The sequence below is a fragment of the Argopecten irradians genome, chromosome 9, assembly GCF_041381155.1.
Source record: "Argopecten irradians isolate NY chromosome 9, Ai_NY, whole genome shotgun sequence".
Lineage (NCBI taxonomy): Eukaryota > Metazoa > Mollusca > Bivalvia > Pectinida > Pectinidae > Argopecten > Argopecten irradians.
Window position 1 is genome coordinate 20,980,228 of NC_091142.1, and position 22,183 is coordinate 21,002,410.

A 22,183-nucleotide genomic window follows, 5' to 3' on the forward strand; every position below is an offset into this window, starting at 1 on the left:
CAGAAAGATGGAATTTTCATTATAATTATTTTATTTGAAACATTTGCACAATAACTGATATCTATTACTTAGTAAGGTATCTGACACGTCGTAAATATGTATTTTACTCAAATTTACATGGTTTATTTAGGTTCATGTCCCTTTAATACATGGCAGTATCACCCAATACAGCGTCACCTTTATGAATGTGTGATGAAATGGTTTTAGTATTATTTTATGTCCCTGTTAAACCCAGTGCTATTAGTTTTATCGTGATATATTTTGTGTTCGCTATGTTATAACTCAGCAAAAATATACTGGTTGTTGTTAAAGCTGATATCATTTTTACTGGCTGCTGCCGAAGCTCCGTTGTTTACAGATGTGATATACATTGTAGAATGACATATATAACAGAAACCATAATTGAGAATGATTGTCAATTTATTATTTGACTTGCAATCCAGAACAACTGCATAACTTAGCAATTAACACAAACTTGTGTTACAAAACATTACATAATATAAACTCAATTATGAACATAAAAAATAGCATATATAAATAAGTTGGCGAACCAAAAAAGGCCACAAAAACACAAAAGATATTTTTATGACCGGCATGTACGTGCTAAGCGTAAATCAATATAGTCATTTAGGCTATTATGAGATCCAATTAGGACAACTATATGATGAAAGAACATATACAGAGTCAGCTATAATAATATGGTTATTAGGTGAATATTGGTATTTAATACAAATTTGTTTCAATTGTTTCCAATGGTTTCCAATGGTTTCTCAATATTTACTCGTAACTAAACAAATGGCACATCAACAGTAACAAACTATGGATTGCCTTGAATCATGATTTCATACTTCGAATAACAGTTCCGTTAATTCCATGCAACTATATCACTGAGAATATAAAAAGGACAAAGGATTGTTAAATTGGAAAATAATGTTCCGTACTTTGATTTTTTCCTGTACTTGCTACCGCATGTAGACTCGCATTAAAAAGCAAATTGCATGTGTATCGTTATGCAATGATTTGATTTAGACATACAGATCGCGTTTGGTGAGAAATAATTTTATCTGTTTTTATAATGTTGCATTTTCAGCTTCATGCGATGTTTATTCTAGTACAATTTTAATCATAGGCATATTTTTGACATAGCCACTAAATTGCTGATCGATCTATTTGTTTATTTAGCTACGGCAATGCTATTTTGGTACTCTTTTGGTATTATTTAAAACGATTGTGTAAACATTTGTCATGTTCAGAGAAATTATAATTAAGGACATCAATATACGAATTTTGTCACGTGAGGGACTGAAAGAGGTACATTTGACATTTCAGATGATATTATTGTCATCCAATTAACTGTTGCCAATGTTTTTCTTTGTTTTGTTTTGTTTTTCGTTTTTTTCGAGACTACTTCGTTTCACATATTCAAATATTCTATTACAAATTTATACTAAAGCTTTTTCACTTTTAATAATTTCAGTGACGTACAAATTATTTAATGTTATTTTCTTTATTATAATTTAACTTTTAAACAATTATTAAGTAGTTTTAAGGATTCAATAAGCGCGTATCAAGTAAGAAAAATCTAGATAGCATAAAATCGATAATAACAACAAGTCACATAATAGTGCTTGATTGATAGAGCAGAAATTGTACCTAGTTCTTAAATCACAGTTTTTGTAACAAATTTCGGTGTTTTGAAACTATCAATTACCTTTTCCCATTTTGTTTGATTTTTATGTACAAGGACAGATTATCTTTAAGTAATGCTCTTATAATTTGAAATGCTGATGTAGAAAAAGTTGATTTATTTTGATATTTTTTATATTCCTTATCTTCCATATAACCAATTTAATTGTGATTATGACTGTGTTGGAGATTACATTTTTCCAGAAATCATCTGTGCAGTCACCGAGAATCATTTTCTCTTCATCAATATTCCATGTTATATTTACGGTGTCAAAACTTTCAATATTGTAAACATTAACATGTATTATGTTGCCAAGATAAGAATGCATGAAATCATTTATATGCATTTTATGCAAAGCTTTTTATTATAATGTATCAATGTACATATAATAAACGTTTTCTTCTTCTTCCATTTCTTTAGATAATGCAGCTGCAATTTTTTGTATTTTGAACAAATGTCATATCAATGTACACCAGCATATCGTTTTAAACTGGGTAATTCTAGCGATTTTATAATCTTAAAGTTATATGTGCCGTAACTGGCCGAAAATTTTGTCATGTTATTTTTTCTTCAATTATCCATTTAAAACCATATTTTTTAATGAATAAAGCTGTGAAAATGATTCAAATGGACAAACATATATGATGTCTTATAAACGTTAGTCAGAACACATAGGTAATGCACTGTGAAATTCTTGCATTTTAAGCCTTATACATGTTTTGATGAAAACATATCTTCAGAAATCACTTTACAATTACTAATAATACTGTACAAATGTGAAATGAAATTGTAGACAACAATATGGCTTCATGGTCTAACCGTGGTCTCATTCACTACACTGAAAATGTTAATATAATGATTTTTGTCAGTACTGCCAAAAATCATTTTCAGCTCTTATTTGTACATGTAAATTAAAATCTGTGGATTGAAAGTATTGTAATTCTCAAAATGTTGCCAACTTTTGGTGTTGAATAACATATTAAAAGCTCTTCTTGATTCGTGAGTATGAAAAATACGGCACATATAACTTTAATAGTTTGTTCTTTTAATGGATCATTTGATCATGTTAAATCCTAGATAATTAATTTTATTTGTTTTCGTACTAAATTCAACTTTCTGACTGACCAATTATTTTTCTTCATACTTCATTGACGAAAACAATCCGAGAATTACGTGTAAATCCGACGTGATCATGATTTGCGAATTGATTTGGAAAAATAATCCATCGTTGTAAAATCAATGTACGTTTAAATATAGTTAATATTATGAAGTAGTCTGAAAAATTAATTATAAGCCTTGATGCTACTATTTGTTTTAATATCATAGGATTATGAAAGAAATTTTGTTTGCAATCTTTCGTGATAATCCGCAACGAGTATTGTGTTTTTATGATGTATTTATATTTACATGTAACAGTTTCGAGGTACTACAGCGACGTGGACACACGTGCAAAATACAATTAATCGGCAACAACAAGTCCCGCCTTCCGATTATGTCATTTGTATCGACGGAAACTTAAACCACGTCGTTCTGGTATCTCGAAATCAACGAAATGTATATATGCACGATAATTTATTATTGTATGAATTTCGTAAATTGACCTTAAGGCCTGTTTAATTATCAATCAATGGTACAAACATATAAATCTTGTTTATTTGTTCTGTGTCATTTAATGCTTTGCATTACCATGGTCTGTATCCATATGAAGCTGAAAGATATGGCATTATTGGATAACACGGAACCCTTTATTGACCCTTTATCGACATCAATGTGTGATAGATATTTTATAAATTATACAACTTAGGGGAATAAAAGAATGTGTTTTTGAAAATTAAATTTAAGTTTGTTTTTATTATATCTTAATCTAAGATAAAGGCAAAGGAAATAATCCAAACCGTGTAGACAAAATATACCAAAATCTCAAGGCAGTCTGCCACTTCATGAATTCACACATGAAACAAACACGGTCATAGGATACAGAATAAACAATAGAAAGTTCCATAAGACAAGGAGACAGGTATCAAAATAACATTAAACGCGATAAATCCTTCGTTGAGGTTTGGTCAAGATGTTCAAAAGAACGCTACGATAGAAACCGTTAAAATGGCAGAGATGGTTTAATAGAGGATAGTGGGTAAAAACATAACAAAAAGTCGATCTGTCCAAGTTTTTAGCGAAATGGATAATTGAAAAATGAATAGAAGAATTCATGATAATGATATCAAGGAATAAAAGATAGCAACTGTAGGCAATATCCCATTGATGTTGATACGGTGATGGTTGTTTATAATTACTAAAGTTTTAAGAACTTACGAAATTTAAAGAAAATTATGATACATTAGAATATCATCGTATAACTACTCTTGAAAAAAAATGTCTGAATAAATAAACAGTCACCGACATTCGGCGACATGTCATGGCCGAAAACTTTGTGAGACGATGGGGATGATGATTCCTTGCTTCCATTGATCTTGGACGACTCCGTAATTAAAATAGTGATTGATTAGGGAAAATATGATATCCACGCAAGCGTCATTTTTCAATACTTCCGCTGGATTGCGATCGTTACCTGCCGCTTTTCCTATTTTTGCGCGATGTATTGCGTCAAACACTTCCTGACGTTGGATTGGCAAATTAAGATCCGATATGTCATAACGATGATTTAAAGCACTGTATTGCTGTTAATACGCTCTGGTACCAATTTAAGGTGCTCGTCATCATACTTTGTTGACTAGACGTCGTTAGTCACATACAAACTAGCGTAGTCCGACCACCAATGCTCGGGGACATGGTTACTGTCGTTAATAATATTACCGGTGCTATTTTGGACTTGGAGAGTGATTTGCGTTTGCTTATCGTTTGCAATTCCTATTTTACCGATGTCCTTCCAGAATTAACTGGAGTTTGGTGTTTCTAACTTATTATGTAAATCGTTCACTTGTTGAGCTTGGAACTGTCGTTTGACCTTCCTGTGTAACTTCATAAACTCTTTACGCTTTACACAAAATGAATGTTTCAACTGACGTTATTGAGACTACATATATGTATTTGCTGTCCGTTACATCGTTACCGAGAGCGCTTCTTTGTGACTACCGAGTTCCACTTACGCTTCTGCTCATCGTTCCAATAGGAGATGATTTTACAGATGACCGTACGTTGACTTTCGCGTTAATTTTCATACATGCAGTATCCATATTATGGGGCTGCAGAGGGTCTACAAAATCCTCATACGCGGCATTCACATCCAATCTGTTGTGTAGATGGTTATGTAGTCGTTCAATAGTTGCATTGTTGATTTGTGAATGATGAGGTTGATGGCGAAAATCATTTGGGACTTTTTTAGCGTTAAAGTGAATGTTAGATTCGATGTCATCAATACATTCCTTCCCGATGTCATTGTTATAAAATTTCAGGTATGATTAGGGTATGACATTGGTACAAGATCGTTGATATTTTCAATGATAGACGACATTGTCGTAACTTTAAAATCCTGAATAAATCGTAGCTGATCATGTGGCATTATCATGTAGTCGTCTATTGACCAGTCCCACGTAGACACACACGTAAAGTTATTGTCATCATCACTATAACGGCTATTAAGTATACATAAGTTAGAATCAATACAAAAGTCTATCAGGCGGTCTCCGTAAGTGTTTACCACGATATAAATGACACTACGTTGAAAAAAATATCAACTCCGATCCTCAATTAAATCTGACAAATTGCCTGTACGTGCGTAAAAGTCGGCCTTCATTTTGGTATTGATGTATTCGATGTAGAAGCTCAGAATATGCAATGTACAGATCATATAAGTGACTCGAGTTTTCTGGTGGAAAATGAAAAAAAACAGAGACATATTGTGAGATCGTTTTATTTAGACTTTATTTTTATCCAATTAACGCCATCTTTCACATTATCTAGAACTGACATAAAAAAAGAGGTTTTAAGAAGGGATCCTTCATCACCCGAACCTCGCTTACCGCGAGTATGTATATTCGATATATTGTTTAAAAAAGGCGATATGTGTCAACAGCTATCTGTTCAGTGTTCCTCAAAAACTTCACATACAGCAAGAACGTCAAAATCACAATGTCATGTAACTTTATTTCTAAACTTTGAGTTGCCATTACCATGCCTGAACCTACCGTTCATGCTCCAGCACCTAGTGGAAGACTGGGCCCGGTTTCATGAACGTTCCTTAACTTTAAGGAGCTCCTTAAATCTCGATTTTCCTTAAATTTAAGGAAGTTCCTTAACTTAAATAAAAATGCGTTTCACAAAGCTTCCTTAACTTAAATTCGTCCTTAACTTTAAGAGATTCCTTAAATATTTAAGGCCTTAGTTCCCCCTTCCTTAAATTGTTAAGGAGCTTCTTACCTAGGAAGCAGACGACATGTTGCTTCATGTTAGAAGAGCGCAGAGGCGACGTTTACGTAGAAGAAAACAAAGAACATTTAGAAGAAGAGAGGAGAATCATGATGATGATGAACTCTTCGCTCGGTATAGGTTTTGTGCAGCAACCCTCGCATTTTTAGTTGAATTATTGAGTCCTGTATTGGAAAAAGGCACAAGGAGGTCGATGGCACTGACAGCAAAGATTCAATTATTAGTTGCTCTTCGTTTTTTCGCTTCTGGATCTTTTTATCGAGTTGTGGGAGATACGTTTGGGGTTTCTGTTGCAACCGTCTCCCGATGCGTGTCCAACGTATCCATTGCCTTGTGTCGGATTGCCCACCGGTTTATCACTGTCCCGGTAGGGAATGCTGCATCCGAGACAAAACGTGGTTTTTTTGATATTGCTGGTAAGTTCAAAACGAAACTTTCGACACCTTTTCCATCCATCCGGAACTCCTCGGGGAATAGATATTACATAATTTCTCGAGATAATACCCGATGAGTTCAGGATGCTTTTCCATTCATATGTAGGGTAATACTAAATTCAGGATAAAAATAACGAGACGTACTAAATTTAGGAAAAAATAACGGGGCATACTAAATACAGAATAAAATAATGGGTCATACACAGGAAAAAATGCATACACGTTTTACGTACGTTATAAAACGCATGTAAAACGCATGTTGAGGACCACGCATGTAAAACGTACGTACGAAACGTATGTACATGTGTTAAACATGCGTAATACGCATGGTAAACAGACGTAAAACGTAAACGCATGTGAAACGGACGTATCAAAACATGTGTTAACGTTATACATACGTTTGATCCTATTACAAAATCCACTTTTTTTGTTTTTATGTACATTTACATTGTCTTTGAAGTTCCACCATATATTTGTCATTTTCAAAAGTAAAGTTTAATTCCATTTTATTTGTATTTTCGGTTCCTGTCCAATGACTGATATTTTTTCATACATAGTACATGTATGTTGTTTGCTTGTTTGTTTGATTAATTAACGTCCTATCAACAGCTATGGTCATGTAAGGACGGTCTCCCATGTATGCGGTGTGTTGCGTGTATGTTGTGCGAGGTGCGTGTTTTGGGAGACTGCGGTATATTCATGTTGTGTCTTCTTGTATAGTGGAACTGTTGCCCTTTTTATAGTGCTATATCACTGAAGCATGCCGCCGAAGACACCAAGCAACACACCCCACCCGGTCACATTATACTGACAACGGGCGAAGCAGTCGTCCCACTCCCTGTTTGCTGAGCGCTAAGCAGGAGCAGAAACTACCACTTTTATAGACTTTGGTGTGTCTCGGCCAGGGGACAGAACCCAGAGCCTTCCTCACAGGGGCGAACGCTCAACCCAAGGCCAAAAGTGAGGCGGTGCCAAGGGAGGCATTAGGAAAGATAAAGTTAGTTAGGAAGAAGAGAAAAGATAAGATCCTAAATTTAGTCGCCTTTTACGATCATATCAATAGGGGCAGCAGGTACAATTCTAACGCCCTACCTGCAGGGCATGTATGTTGTATTTACAAACGAGTGACTACATTGATAAATTTCATAATCTTAAGATGATTTTATTTTTCCTACATCAATTTGTCCTTAACGTCACTTTATCACTTACATTTTAAAGGCAAAAATCTTTACTGAAGTCGTTTGAAATAAAGCGCTGGTCAGCTGATATTGATCATATGTATTCAGAGCATTAGTCTTCAAAACTGTTAAAATTTAAACTTAAAAATACGGAATCCACATTAGCGGTTTTGTTTCTGTTGACAATCAGTAGATGTACATGTAATTGTAGACCTACATGTATCTATTCTATCATGAGGCTAATATGAGGTTCACTACACAATGTAAGTTGGTAGAAGACATATATAGATAAAATGAAACCAAACCATAGAGGCTATCAAACATGTATTTGCATATTGGAGTATCATTAAAAAAAAAAAAAAAAAAAAAAAAAAAAAAACATTGCAGGTCTTCAATAACATTGATAAAACTAATGTTTTACGTGTAACTAGTAGGGTTATTTTAACAGACGTCCGTTTTACATGTGGTGGAAAACAAACGTACGTAAAACATATGTTAAACATACGTTTAACGCATGTTTTGTTCAAACGTACGTTTTACGCATGGTGGCCAAAACATACGTAAAACGCATGTTTAAACATACCGTTTTAACGCATGTTTTTTCAAACCTGAACGTATGTAAAACATGCGTTGCACTTCATGCTGTGTACTATAATACTGAAAGCATAATACACTAATTAACGTTAGTTCTATATCAATTAGTGAATTTTGAGATTACATTTTATACATTTTATCTATTATCAAATTTAAAAAAAATACACTCAACTAACCTTGTTTCAATAGGGATAAGTTATCTCACGTGATATGAAATTCTGATAAGATATCTCGTCCAAAACAGTAGACATATTACTATATATACTAATTACAGTAAGTGCATCAGGCGATACACTTCACAATAATACTAGACATATTGAAATATACATGATAATAGTAGCATACTGCTAGGGATAGATGATGCATACATTTACCAAAGATGCTGATATATGTAAAAAGTATATACATGTACTATATTCTCTAATATCTTGCATGGCATTTCACGCGCGCAGATTAATTTGTGTTAGAATGGAGCTCGGGACAACTGTACAATGTGCATAGATGTACCATATTCGCCGTAATTTGTGCCAAATTTAATAAAATTCAATCCCGCTCCATGCATACATGTATAATTCAATTTTGCCTGTTACGAGCATTTTCATTGGCTTCAAAATTTACTTTATCAACCAATAAAGGAAAAAATGACGTCGCCGTTTGTGACGTTGCTTCTGATTGGCTGAGATGACGGCGTAATGATTTCATAGACAAAATAGTCCCAAAATGAATTTGAGTATTGAAAAGATTATCTTTAGTAAATTGAATTATAAGGATTAATTTGAATAGATTGTTTACGTTATGGAGATATACATGTAACACAAAAATCTGAGAGTACTCTCATCATAAACCGCTCCGCTTCGCGATTTATTTAGAGTACACTCAGATTTTTGTGTTACATGTATATCTCCATAACATAAACAATCTATTCAAGTTAATCCTTAAATATATACTGTACTTGTATATATCATAGATTTCATAAAAATATATCGTTCACTCTGAGATAATTTAACAATTTAAATATGAACTTGATTTACATTGGAAGAAAAGCTGACTTTTATATGATTATAAATCCTGCCTATGTTTCATGTATGTTTTCAGAATAAATCTATGTATCTATAGGTAGCTCAGTTGGTAGAGCATTCGACTAGAATTCGGAGGGTCCGGGTTCGAATCCTTGGCTACATTTTCTCCTCTCCTGACCAATATATATAACGTCACACACTAATGCATGTTGATGAATATACATGCATGGCATTCAATGATTTAATCATAAGCTTTTAACAACAACAATTCTTTCTTTCTATAGATATATTTTTAATCAATTTGGTAACCAGCAAATACAATTTTTACAATACCATTCATCATTCTCATCTTATTTCATTCTCTCATAATTATGTCATTATATATATATTTTGTAATTCTAATACATTTAGCTATAGCCTACATATCGCCCTTTCTTATCACATTTAGATAGCAGGCTAATTTAAGCATGGACAAATTTTCAACACAATTAAAATTTTACCATTCAGCATTCCATTATCCTTTCATTCCATAAGTGATTCTCTATCTTACCACATACATGTACCATGGGTATATAAAGAATTTACATTCAACATTCTTGAATTTCTTTCATTTTATACCGGTATTTCATTATCATTCATATGCAAAGTTTCTTATTTGTCATACATGTATTTACATAATTATTTTTCATTGTCACAGTAAAATATATTTTAGATGCAAGTGAACAGTTTAAGATCCCACTTCAACTACTTACCTGAACAGCAAAGATGATTGTGATAAAAATACAGTCCCTGAAAATGACAGACCTATAGCTATAGCCTGATACAACTTTTTGTTTCTTTATAAATTACCTCCCCTTGTTTTTTTTTTTTTTAATTTTGTTAAATTAATCAAAATGTATATTTCGAGGAAATTGTTAGTACTGGGTAACTCACGAAATGCACCATGCAGCTGCAAAGCGTGGCATTATCCCCCGCACTCCACAGTTGGAATAAAACCCACATACATCAAGGTTAAAGTAACAATGATTCAAGTATAACTCTAAATGTATGTGAATATTGCAAAACTTAAAAAAAATAACAGCAGTTAACAGCAAGAGATCACAGAGGGATCTTGGCGCCCAACAAAGAATGATCTATGTCTGACAATGGAAAGATGGATCTTTTCTCTGCTTTTCAAACTTCTACTAACAACTACACATAAAATTTGAGAGAGATCCTTTCATTACTTTCGGAGATATATCGCAGTAACAAACTTCAATTATCAAAATCCAAGATGGCTATGTGTCTGCCATCTTGTTCATCGATTGGTCCCAAAATGCAATATGCATAACTAGAGCCCTAGAGAAACATGCATATCAAATTTGAAAAAGATCCCTTTCTTACTTTCTGAGAAATGTTAACGGACGGAAGGAAGGACAGACATACCATGGACGAAAGGCGATTTGAATAGATAATCTGATGATGGTGGGCTAAAAAGAAACTGTAATTTGGTATTTTTGACTGAGTTTCCATGGTAACATTAACAAGAGGCCCATAACCTCTCCTTATTTTTTTAATTACTTTAAACTGTGGTATTATTTCCTAACCTGATGAAATCTCTCCAAGAATTATGTCCCCTTCACAAGTGTCTTCATTTTTAGAACAATGAATTGAAAGAGATGTACCCGTATCTTTTTTCACAGGATTTCCTAACGTGATTGGAGCAGTGGACGGAACTTTCATTCGGATTATAGCTCCTAAGACAAATGAAAATGACTTTGTTAACAGGAAAGGCTTTCACAGCCTTAATGTACAAGTAGGTACTAAAAAGTATAATTTATCGCCCTTGAAAAGTACATTTATTTTTAGGTTGCTATGGACATACATGTATAAAGCAGTACAAGTGTACGATTAGGAATTCATGTGTCTGATCTTTGTGAATATTTTAATGATTCACTATTAACAGGTATTTCACAGCACCATGCTTTTGTAATTATTTGAATTACATATATTTTATAGATGATGTGTGATCATCGCCTCCGTATTACCAACTGCTATGCTGATTGGCCAGGTTCAGCACATGACCAACGCATTTTCAAGAACAGTCACTTAGGAAGAAACCTTGAGAATGGTAATAGAAATCAACAAATGTAAAACCAAACTAGAATTTGCATTGAATAATTTAACTGTTTTTTCACAAACACAGAATTTTGGTCATGGTCATTCATATAAACAAACTGGGTACCCCTTTATCTCAACGTGCTGCAGGTCTATTTCAGTCTGTAGGCCTTTCAATAGTTGACAAGCCTTTTGAAATTTTTAGGATTGTTGGCCCTTGTGACTTTGAATGAAGGTCAAGGTGATTCATATCAACAAACTTTAAAGCTATTTATGTCAGAATATTTACATTTACTTGTAACTTCTAACCAAGGCAAATTGAAGGATATGACGGTATAACCGACGCCCAAAACGTGACCTTTATGACGTCACTAATGTTGACGTGATGACGTCAACTGATCACCGTCAAAATAGCTGTTCCATTTTGTGGATTAAATCGTCGTTGATGGTCTAGCTTAAACAACGTAAATGCAGAGATCCTAAAATGAGTTGATAATGTAAATATAAGCATTAACCTATCTTCCTAAGGCATCTATAGTTTATATAGATGCCAGAGCTATGGAGACAATCATCTCATAATGCGCTAGCACGCATTATGAAGATTGTCTGCAAAGCTCTGGCATCTATATAGACCATAGATGCCATAGGAAGTTAGTTTAATGCTTAAATACTTAAGACTTAATATGTATGTATAATTTACCAATGAACTAAACTTCTTGTCATATGCATTAAATTTGGATTGTATGTTTTTAAAAACTTGTCTGTTTCAGGACAATATGATGGCATCATATTAGGGGATTCGGCATATCAGTGCACGACACACGTGATCTCACCATACATGGTAGCTGACACTGCATCCAAACTAAGATTAAATAATGCTCTGTGTAAAACAAGGGTTTTGATTGAACAGACGTATGGTGTTCTAAAAAGGCGATTTGCCTGTTTGGGATCATGTTTACGTGTTGCTCCAAAGAAGGCAGCACAGATTGTATTAGCATGTGCTGTGTTGCATAATATTGGTATAGAGCGAGGAGATATTGTCCACTTTGATGTAGATGGAATCGGGGAAGAAGGGGATTTTGATTTTGAAACTAATGAAGGAGAAGGTGGAAGGAGAGAATTCATACGGCGGACATACTTCCCATAAACTTGATAGCATGATTTTCAAATATGTCTATCTCAACTTTAACATTCAGGGCCCTGCATGTAGTTCAAAGAATAATTAGTTTAATCACATTATTAGTGAAATTTTCAATTCCCATTCACTGCAAAATTTGTTATCATATCTTCACTAAAATCTGCAAGAAAGTAAAGAAAAGCTTTTGAAGATTTCAATTCTAAATTATGTGATGTGTAAGAAGAGGAAACTATGGCTGAAGATTTTGGCACTCTTTAGTTGCCTATTGGAAAAAGAGATTGTTTAGTTTTCATTCTCAGCTGTCAGCAAAGCTGTTCTCTTTTTCCAATAGGCAACCTCAGCAGCTGTCTTGCTCTTTATGGCCTCAATTTCAGCCTGAAGTTTCCTCCTCTCCCACACCCTCTGCATATTGTATAATCTAGCTTCAGATTCAGCCCTTCTTTTTTCCGCTTCTTCTAATTCCTCATAACTGTTACTCCTTCTTTTTCTTTTACCGCTGGAAGATTTTGTCACTGGCTTGGTTGGCTGGTGTGTGGTTGGCTGGTGAGTACTACATGATGAGTCTGCAATTAGAATAACCGAAAGTAGCATTAATATGAAAAAAAAAATCAGTGACAATCACAAAAAATATCATCAATACATTAAAAAATCAAAGTACTCAAAGTACCATATTTCCATTGTACTTTCAGTCTTCCCACGACGATTTGCAGTTAATGCAGTAATTAAAAAGTCACCATCTGATTGGTCCAGAGGAATATTATTCAATGAATAGGAAATTTATGAATGGAAGTTTATGGTTCAAGAGGTCACCACTAGATGTCATTACAGGGCAAGTCTTACACTTATAGTATACCAGATAACTACATGTATAATGCAAGCGCTACGCGTTGTATTAAAAATCAACTAGCTATATAGCCCAATAAGCCTTAATATGTGATTATTAGCCAACATGTATTTTTAAATGTCTTCAACTCTTTCCCGCCAAATTATTGGCTGCTCCATCAAATACCATTTTTTTTCACTATACAAACGTATAACTTTTATGTTCATTCTTCATTTTTCACACTTTATCCTCTAATAATGGGAATGCCTATATAAATGTTAATATACATGTATCGCACACCATTGGCTATGCTAAAACAACCAACAATGTATGTTACGCACCAATGCATGTCAAAAATATGACAACCAATGCTTAAATGAACACAAAGTTGTATATTCAATAATATTCATAAACACTCAAAACCCTACCATCAAACATGGCTGAAATAGCTGTATTGAAATTTTCGGACACTTCCGGCAACTCGAGAACTGTGCTCAGGGCCACAGATGTCTCAACTACTTCAGACAGATCTGGGTCTACAAAAAATTTGATTTATTAAGACATTACATATTTATGTGTAAGCAATACAGTCAGATGTTGGTATTGCTGACAAATTTTGAAATGATTTCGGTACATGTGAGCTAAAATTTTGGAAATACTATTGGGTATTAATTATAAGTGTTGATTTTTTAAACAAAACATGTTGCTTATGTACAGTAAACATGTCATTTTGTATATCATTAAATAGTTCTTATCGATATACATGATAATTTTAAGTATATAAAGTCACTATATATAAATAAACCATGACAGGCTTTTGATTATCTTACTTGATGTATCAAGACCGGACCCAATTCCCTCCATCCCTGGTCGCCCTTTCCAATGGTCCAGCAACAGCTGCTGGGATGTGGTTGGTGGAGCTGGACCCTCTCCCCCTCCTGTGACAGGTCTTTTTCTTGCATCCAAGTACTTCTTAACTAATAAATATAAAATACATGGTACGAGTTGGAGAAAACTGTGAAAATATTATATGTACATGTCTGGTACATGTAATCTGACATGGATTACTTATGTACATGTCTGGTACATGTAATCTGACATGGATTACTTATGTACATCTCTGGTACATGTAATCTGACATGGATTACTTATGTACATCTCTGGTACATGTAATCTGACATGGATTACTTATGTACATCTCTGGTACATGTAATCTGACATGGATTACTTATGTACATCTCTGGTACATGTAATCTGACATGGATTACTTATGTACATCTCTGGTACATGTAATCTGACATGGATTACTTATGTACATCTCTGGTACATGTAATCTGACATGGATTACTTATGTACATCTCTGGTACATGTAGTCTGACATGGATTACTGATGTACATGTCTGGTACATGTAATCTGACATGGATTACTTATGTACATGTCTGGTACATGTAGTCTGACATGGATTACTTATGTACATCTCTGGTACATGTAATCTGACATGGATTTCTTATGTACATCTCTGGTACATGTAATCTGACATGGATTACTTATGTACATCTCTGGTACATGTAATCTGACATGGATTACTTATGTACATATCTGGTACATGTAATCTGACATGAATTACTTATGTACATCTCTGGTACATTTAATCTGACATGGATTACTGATGATCTCTGGTACATGGATTACTGATGTCTGGTACATGTAATCTGACATGGATTACTTATGTACATCTGTGGTACATGTAATCTGACATGGATTACTTATGTACATCTCTGGTACATGTAATCTGACATGGATTACTTATGTACATCTCTGGTACATGTAATCTGACATGGATTACTTATGTACATCTCTGGTACATGTAATCTGACATGGATTACTTATGTACATCTCTGGTACATGTAATCTGACATGGATTACTGATGTACATCTCTGGTACATGTAATCTGACATGGATTACTTATGTACATCTGTGGTACATGTAATCTGACATGGATTACTTATGTACATCTCTGGTACATGTAATCTGACATGGATTACTTATGTACATCTGTGGTACATGTAATCTGAAATGCATGACATGCATTTGTATGTATATGTCTGGTACATCTGGCATGTTTTAATTATTTATATCTGTTAGTGTTACATATATATTATTTGCTGAATATATACCTTGTTGTTTAACATTATCAAATAATTTCTTGACCTGTGGGACATCCCTCTTGCTGTTGGATTCTCTGTAAATAAACATCAAATCAGTGTATTATTGATCTGCTATAGTCGATCTTTATTTACACATGGAAAAGTTTTCTTATATCTTTTAAAAAGATGGTCATATTTACAGCATCTGTAGATAAATGCTTCAACATAATAAACATATCTGTGATATTTAGTAATGGATATGTGTTAGTCTGCTTTTTTTATCTCACAACAAATTTGTTAAAATATTAATTCAGGGCAAGAAACTTATTTTGAAAACCACTTGCCCGAATTTAATATTTCAGTCTTATTTTTTCCAAAAACAGGGTACACCGGGCAAGTTTACACCAATTTTCACTTGCCCGGGAGCATATTTAACTGGTCTCGGTCCATCGGAACTGGAATATTTCTTGCCCTTAAATATGTATGGTTTCTACTTACTTGATGAATTTTGATGATGATGAGGAGGAGGAGGAGGAGAAGGATGATGATGCTTAGACAGTGGTGATGATGACGATATGACCCAAATGATAAAGAAGAGTATGAAAAACCAACTCAAAACAATACTATTTTGCATGCATTGAAACTGAAAGCAAGGTGTGTTTCTTACTTACATGGAATGTATAACGATGACCATGACTACTGATGATTATGATGATGATGACTGTTTCCCATTGATGATAATATGATGATGAGTATAAAAACAATGAGGTAACAACTAATACAATATTCTAATAGATTACAGCACAGGGGCCCGTAACTACTGTATATAATATATATTTTCAGTCACTGGTTGCGTTATAAATATCCCAATACTGTATTGTTACGGGCACAGGGACCTGGCACGATTTTTTTTAACTAACAGTATACATATATATATATTATAGTATCAAGGGTATGAACTCGGCGGTAGAGAAAAATGAACCTATCTTCTTAAAACCGTGATTATTTTAATAAATGGGTTCTATACAACATTGAAGGATATCTTACCTTAAAGAGAAATAATTTATCTTTCCATTGAGTGCTTGATGAACAAAATTGGCCAAGTATTGACGAAGTTATGGCTTGATGAATCGGGAAATTTACTAAAAATATGCTAGGTAGACATTTCCCTGTCCGGTCGAAATGTCGTCTCGGCTCTAATGGGTACCTCAAAAACCAAGCCAAAATCACAAAATCTACGCTTGTGGTGGTAAACAGTACCCATAACTGTGTTCATCCACAGTCTCCTTTGGAGGTGTCATGACCCGTACTTTGTAGAAACTCCATTTAAACATCGTGTAGCTCACTTACTTTAACCGTCACCGCCATGTTCATTTTTCTCTCGGAACGCATCTCAACTTTACATATCGTGACTACATTATGCAAATTATGTAATGTTGTGCTTGTGTGTAAACTCGAGAAGCGTTCCGAAAAACAAATGAACATGGCGGTGACGGTTAAAGTAAGTGAGCTACACGATGTTTAAATGGAGTTTCTACAAAGTACGGGTCATGACACCTCCAAAGGAGACTGTGGATGAACACAGTTATGGGTACTCTTTACCACCACAAGCGTAGATTTTGTGATTTTGGCTTGGTTTTTGAGGTACCCATTAGAGCCGAGACGACATTTCGACCGGACAGGGAAATGTCTACCTAGCATATTTTTAGCAAATTTCCCGATTCATCAAGCCATAACTTCGTCAATACTTGGCCAATTTTGTTCATCAAGCACTCAATGGAAAGATAAATTATTTCTCTTTAAGGTAAGATATCCTTCAATGTTGTATAGAACCCATTTATTAAAATAATCACGGTTTTAAGAAGATAGGTTCGTTTTTCTCGACCGCCGAGTTCATACCCTTGATACTATAATATATATATGTATACTATATTGGTTAAATTTTTTCGTGCCAGGTCCCTGTGGTTACGGGCCCGTGTGATCACAGTAGCCATTCAGCAAAAACTGTTCATGTGCAACCCATATATTGCTAACAAATCTACGCTTTCCTTTTGATATCAAAGTTTGAAATATTCAATGACAGCGGGGGATATCTTGAAATAATGACTTACTTGCATAGATATCTATTACCCAGAAATATGGTAATCCTCAGATTTCATGACATGTTTGACAAGCGTTTTCAAAAATCATCGTCTGCATCAAAGTAGGTCAAAGTATGCAAAATCATGGACAGTATACGGCAAGTTACTGATTGGGTATGGATGGACAGGATCGTAATAGAAAAAATAGTTTTCACCTGCTGCATACATCATATTTTATCACTTTTTGAACTAAATAAGTTTACGTATAGTTATCGAATTTCTGTAAGTTTTAGGTCGTCTGTATAGTGTACCTTTGTCTATTTTACCCCTGTCCATAGCCGAATCCTGTTTTCAGTGATACCCCCGGTCATTATTTTCGATAGGTGCGATGCTTCGGTCACAGGAACCCAAACTAACCATGCATTGATAAAAAATAGATTTTGGTCGCTTTATCACAACTCTTTTGTACTAAGTTTTGGTTGAATTGGCTTGTTTTGCATTTCCTTTACATTTCAATTGTTCATTAATTACACTTACCGTTTTCTTTTATTGTCATACTAGATAATAATTCAATGCAGAAAAGATTTTTACATGACATTAATACATAAGCTTAATAATCTAGATATGTAGTTCAAAGCTTATCCTTTCTGTTGAATGTTCAGTCCTCCTAACTTACGCATTCAATGTATTTGTAATTTCGGCCCACACCGCTTCTCTGTCTTTGGCTGTTGTTTTCGCCCCCTTAAAATTCCCAAACAATTCCCCCTCCCTCTCCAATACGTTGGTGACAACGATAATCCGTTCAACCTCCGTCCAATTGGAGCCCCTGTCTCTCTTCTTCATTGAACAACTCATTTTGCAGATAAATATGGAGCGCGAAAGAGCAGACGACAAAATAGGTAAATACGTACCTCAGCGACGAAAGAGTTCCATTGTGACCGCTTATGGCATTGAAAATATCCGATTTTCGAAACGACGTCGCCGATTTTGCACCTAGCTCCTGACCGTGAACGTACTTAGCTAAGGAGCTCCTTAGTTAAGTTAAGGAATGTTCATGAAACGCATTTTATCGAAAATCTTAGTTAAGGAATTCCTTAAGAGATTTAAGTTAAGGAAGCATTTAAGTTAAGGAATGTTCATGAAACCGGGCCCTGGCCTAGCAACGTTCAAAGTTGCCGTGGGAAGAACGTTGTGTATCCCCTTCTCGCTTGGACATGTCATTATCGATATATATATGTTAAAGTAATCGCGAGACTGCTCTAATGTGTTCTTTTTCACAATTTCACTAAGTGTTTGAGTCAGTCTATATGGTAGCAATTACTACTCCTGGTTTGTCATCCCCACGATGCTTATAGTCTGCTTGTAAATTGTTTATATGTGGTAGCCGGAGGCCATCTCTGATCATAGTATTCACTTTTCTGTTTTGTGAATTCCTCCCCCCCCCCCAATCACCTTTTTGTTTAATTTTTTGCAGATTTCTAATTACAATATTGTTCTTTCGATATCGGTTGCTGATTTGATATTAGCAATTGTTTCGCGAACCTCAATTTAAAAATCAACCAATGTTTTGGCGATGTTCCGTATGACCTAGTTTATCTCGGTGTTCGCGTACGATGTCAAATTCTTTTCTGTTGTTTCGAGTTATTTTTGTCTATTTTGCCATCGATAATTCTTTTATTTTTTTTCAGTTAAATCGAATTCTAGTGCTGTCATTTTGGCATTCAGGCTACTATGAACAGTGTCCAAAGTTCTTTTATGATGCCCCTGAGCTCGTCCATATCGCTGACATACAATGCCGCGGCTTGATTGTTCAAAAGGTCAAAAGAAATGTTCTGTCGATCCATTTTGCACCCAATTGTTAGAGGCAAAGGTACCACAATGATAAATACATAACGATAGATCGTTCAGGTTGATATAATGTCTCACATGTCTCACAAAACTCACCAGAGTAACAATGATTTGCTCCGAATTCAAAGCACAGCTATTCAGCAGCAAGGGCAATAACCCCTCCCAATGAAGAATAAAGGTTTAATAGCCAGGTAGTGACACGAGGTAATTATAGAGATGACGGCTTTAGCATTCAACCATGCCCCGGATGTAGCGGGTCTCTAGGTTTCTCAAAATCTGCCTTTCGAGCAACGCTTCGTTTCTGTCCAGGTAGGACAGTGCTCAGTTACAATTACCTGTATGTCTTTTCAACTATACATAGTGAATAATATACAATCTAACACGGTTCTAGTCGAGAGGGATAATTTAAGTGTAAGCTTAAGTGACCAATATATTTTTCAGGAAAGGATACGAAGAAAATGTGTAGGCCTATGAATGAAACATTTCGATAATTGTCGGTTTTGCATGGCGACTGTTTCAAGATGGCAGATATGTTTACAAGATTATATTTTACCGTCCGATATCAAAGTCTATATACACGGACAAAATCGCTAATTTGGCGTCCAAAATATAGATATCATTAAACCACACTCCAATGGAAAAAACTGGAACAGGGTGACTATGAATTCTTCTTATAGAAATATATTAACCTGTTTCTCATTTACATTATCTTTAACACAATATGGTTTCTAGTTAATCACATAATTACATATAAAATCAAGATGGCAGATTATATAAAAACTCCATGATAACATTAGCATTAGATTATACGTGATATTACGAACCAGGTTGTTCCATCTTGTGGATTAAATTGTTGTTGATAAACAGTTTTCCTTGTCTAACTTTATGGTTTTCAATAGATTACCGAAGCAATAATAGCATATCAAAATTTTCGCCCAGTTACGGCACACATAACTTTAATTAATTTATTTTCAGTTCATTTCCAGGCAAATTTGAAGCACTAATTGTATAACGCTAAAATTGCGCTAAATGAATATTCTGTGCTTATAAGTCATATTTTATAATTTTACACAATTGTGGTAAAATAAGTACGTTTACAATATATATAAATTGCTACATCATTAAATTTGTTCTATTACATTTAAAACTGTGGTTCACCATTGCTGTGACGGATGATATCGTAAAATCTATCAAACAAATATTTCTAAAGGTTTATGATTTTAAATATTGCTGAAAAAATATGGTATACATAGCGGTTCCTAATACACCACTACTGTTTGTTATGTTTATCAAACTCGAGTTAGTTCAATTTCAAATTTTGATCAACTAACGAGAGTTTACATAGAATGATAAATTATAGTCACGCGTTGTGGAACTTGTTTTCTCTTAACCTTACACTATGGTGATAAGTTGTTTCTCGTCTGCCGTTGAGGAAGCTACTGGCCACATATCGCGTCATAGTATCTTGAATTTATAGTGCCTAAAGAGAAAACTAGAATTCTGTTGTTGACACATTAAGTAACAAACGATTTTGTTTTGTTACACACATGCCATCGCCGAAACGCACGAGTCATAATTCTTTGCCACAAACGTAGAGCGGTGACTCGTATGTTTCCGACGATGCACACATGCATTTAGGGAGCATATTTTGTGTAACGATCTATTATCTTTGAAGGACATTGTACCCTGTGCATCTATGTACATAGAGATATCATTTGTAAATATGTTATGTATAGATAAACACACATTGCCTACCCCTTTAGACCAGAAGTGAAATTAATAAGCTATAGGAATTGAGGGAAAAAACGGTATACAGTGTTGATTGTGTTTCATTAACACATGATCTGGTAAGTAATGTTTTGCCGATTTCAAGCGTCTACTTGTCTAGCTTTAAGATTGATATCTAGGGAATCCTTATAAAACTCACTGATATTCAATGTTATCAATATAAAACGAGTACAAATCGACCGAGTATGAAATTGTAGTTCGTTAGAACAGCCGTATGATAGATAGAATCCTGTAAAATGACCTATCAAACAATGTTTACGCTGTTTGTTATTAATGACCAACTATTTCATTGTTAGAAATCAGAAGCAAGACTATTTCATATTCTTCATTTAAAAAGAAAGCCAATAAGTAATTTAGAAATGAAGTTGATAGAAGAAATTCAAAAACTAGAAACTGGGACAATTGTAAGTGATACTGAGTTCAATAGAATTGATTCTAAAAGTCAAGAACTGGAAGAATTAAGAAAACATAAGTTAAAAGGTAATATGATTAGGTCTCGAGCTAAATGGATAAGTGAAGGTGAAAAACCAACAAGATGCTTTTGTGGACTGGAATCTCGAAATTTTACTAGTAAAATTATTCCTATAATAGATAAGGAGGATGAAACAGTTATATCAGAGCAGTCAAACATTTTGAAAGAAACTGAACTTTTTTATAAAAAAAATACACAAAAGAAATGATGACATCCTTTATGTTGATTTAGAAGAGTTATTAGGTCCTTATAATGTACCCAAATTATCTCCCCTTGAATCTCTATCTTTAGAAGGACCAATTACCATAGCTGAGATGGGGAAAACATTAAAAAAATGAAAGAAAATAAAAGTCCTGGTTCTGACGGAATCTCATCTGAATTTTTAAAAGTATTTTGGAAGCAACTTGTTCATTTCATAGTCAGGTCAATCAATTATGGTTACTCTATATCTGAATTGTCTGTTACTCAAAAACAAGGAATTATAACGTG

General features: G+C 34.3%; 2 protein-coding genes across 2 annotated transcripts; one reads left to right on the top strand and one right to left on the bottom strand.

The window, feature by feature from the left end:
- The first annotated feature begins 6,266 nt into the window (after positions 1–6,266).
- On the top strand, positions 6,267–11,431 carry LOC138330622 (putative nuclease HARBI1). Its single transcript, XM_069278175.1, has 3 exons — positions 6,267–6,489; positions 10,981–11,093; positions 11,297–11,431. Exons 1-3 carry the CDS (start codon positions 6,267–6,269, stop codon positions 11,429–11,431), a joined length of 471 nt encoding a protein of 156 aa, XP_069134276.1.
- On the bottom strand, positions 9,576–15,688 carry LOC138331753 (uncharacterized). Its single transcript, XM_069279516.1, has 4 exons — positions 15,536–15,688; positions 14,187–14,333; positions 13,785–13,892; positions 9,576–13,096 (listed from the first exon to the last, which is right to left on the bottom strand). The coding sequence occupies exons 1-4, from the start codon at positions 15,612–15,614 to the stop codon at positions 12,816–12,818; spliced, it is 615 nt and encodes a 204-aa protein (XP_069135617.1). The 5' UTR covers positions 15,615–15,688; the 3' UTR covers positions 9,576–12,815.
- Between the last annotated feature and the right edge of the window lie 6,495 nt (positions 15,689–22,183).

Excerpts from the sequence above, each read along its gene's own strand:
- LOC138330622 (XM_069278175.1), top strand. The coding sequence starts at position 6,267 with ATGGCACTGACAGCAAAGATTCAATTATTAGTTGCTCTTCGTTTTTTC. Across the intron at positions 6,490-10,980 it reads TGGTTTTTTTGATATTGCTG|GATTTCCTAACGTGATTGGA; the intron begins GTAAGTTCAAAA and ends CTTTTTTCACAG. Across the intron at positions 11,094-11,296 it reads TTCACAGCCTTAATGTACAA|ATGATGTGTGATCATCGCCT; the intron begins GTAGGTACTAAA and ends TATATTTTATAG.
- LOC138331753 (XM_069279516.1), bottom strand. The coding sequence starts at position 15,614 with ATGTTTATTTACAGAGAATCCAACAGCAAGAGGGATGTCCCACAGGTC. Across the intron at positions 14,334-15,535 it reads TGATAATGTTAAACAACAAG|TTAAGAAGTACTTGGATGCA; the intron begins GTATATATTCAG and ends TATATTTATTAG. Across the intron at positions 13,097-13,784 it reads TATTTCAGCCATGTTTGATG|ACTCATCATGTAGTACTCAC; the intron begins GTAGGGTTTTGA and ends TTCTAATTGCAG.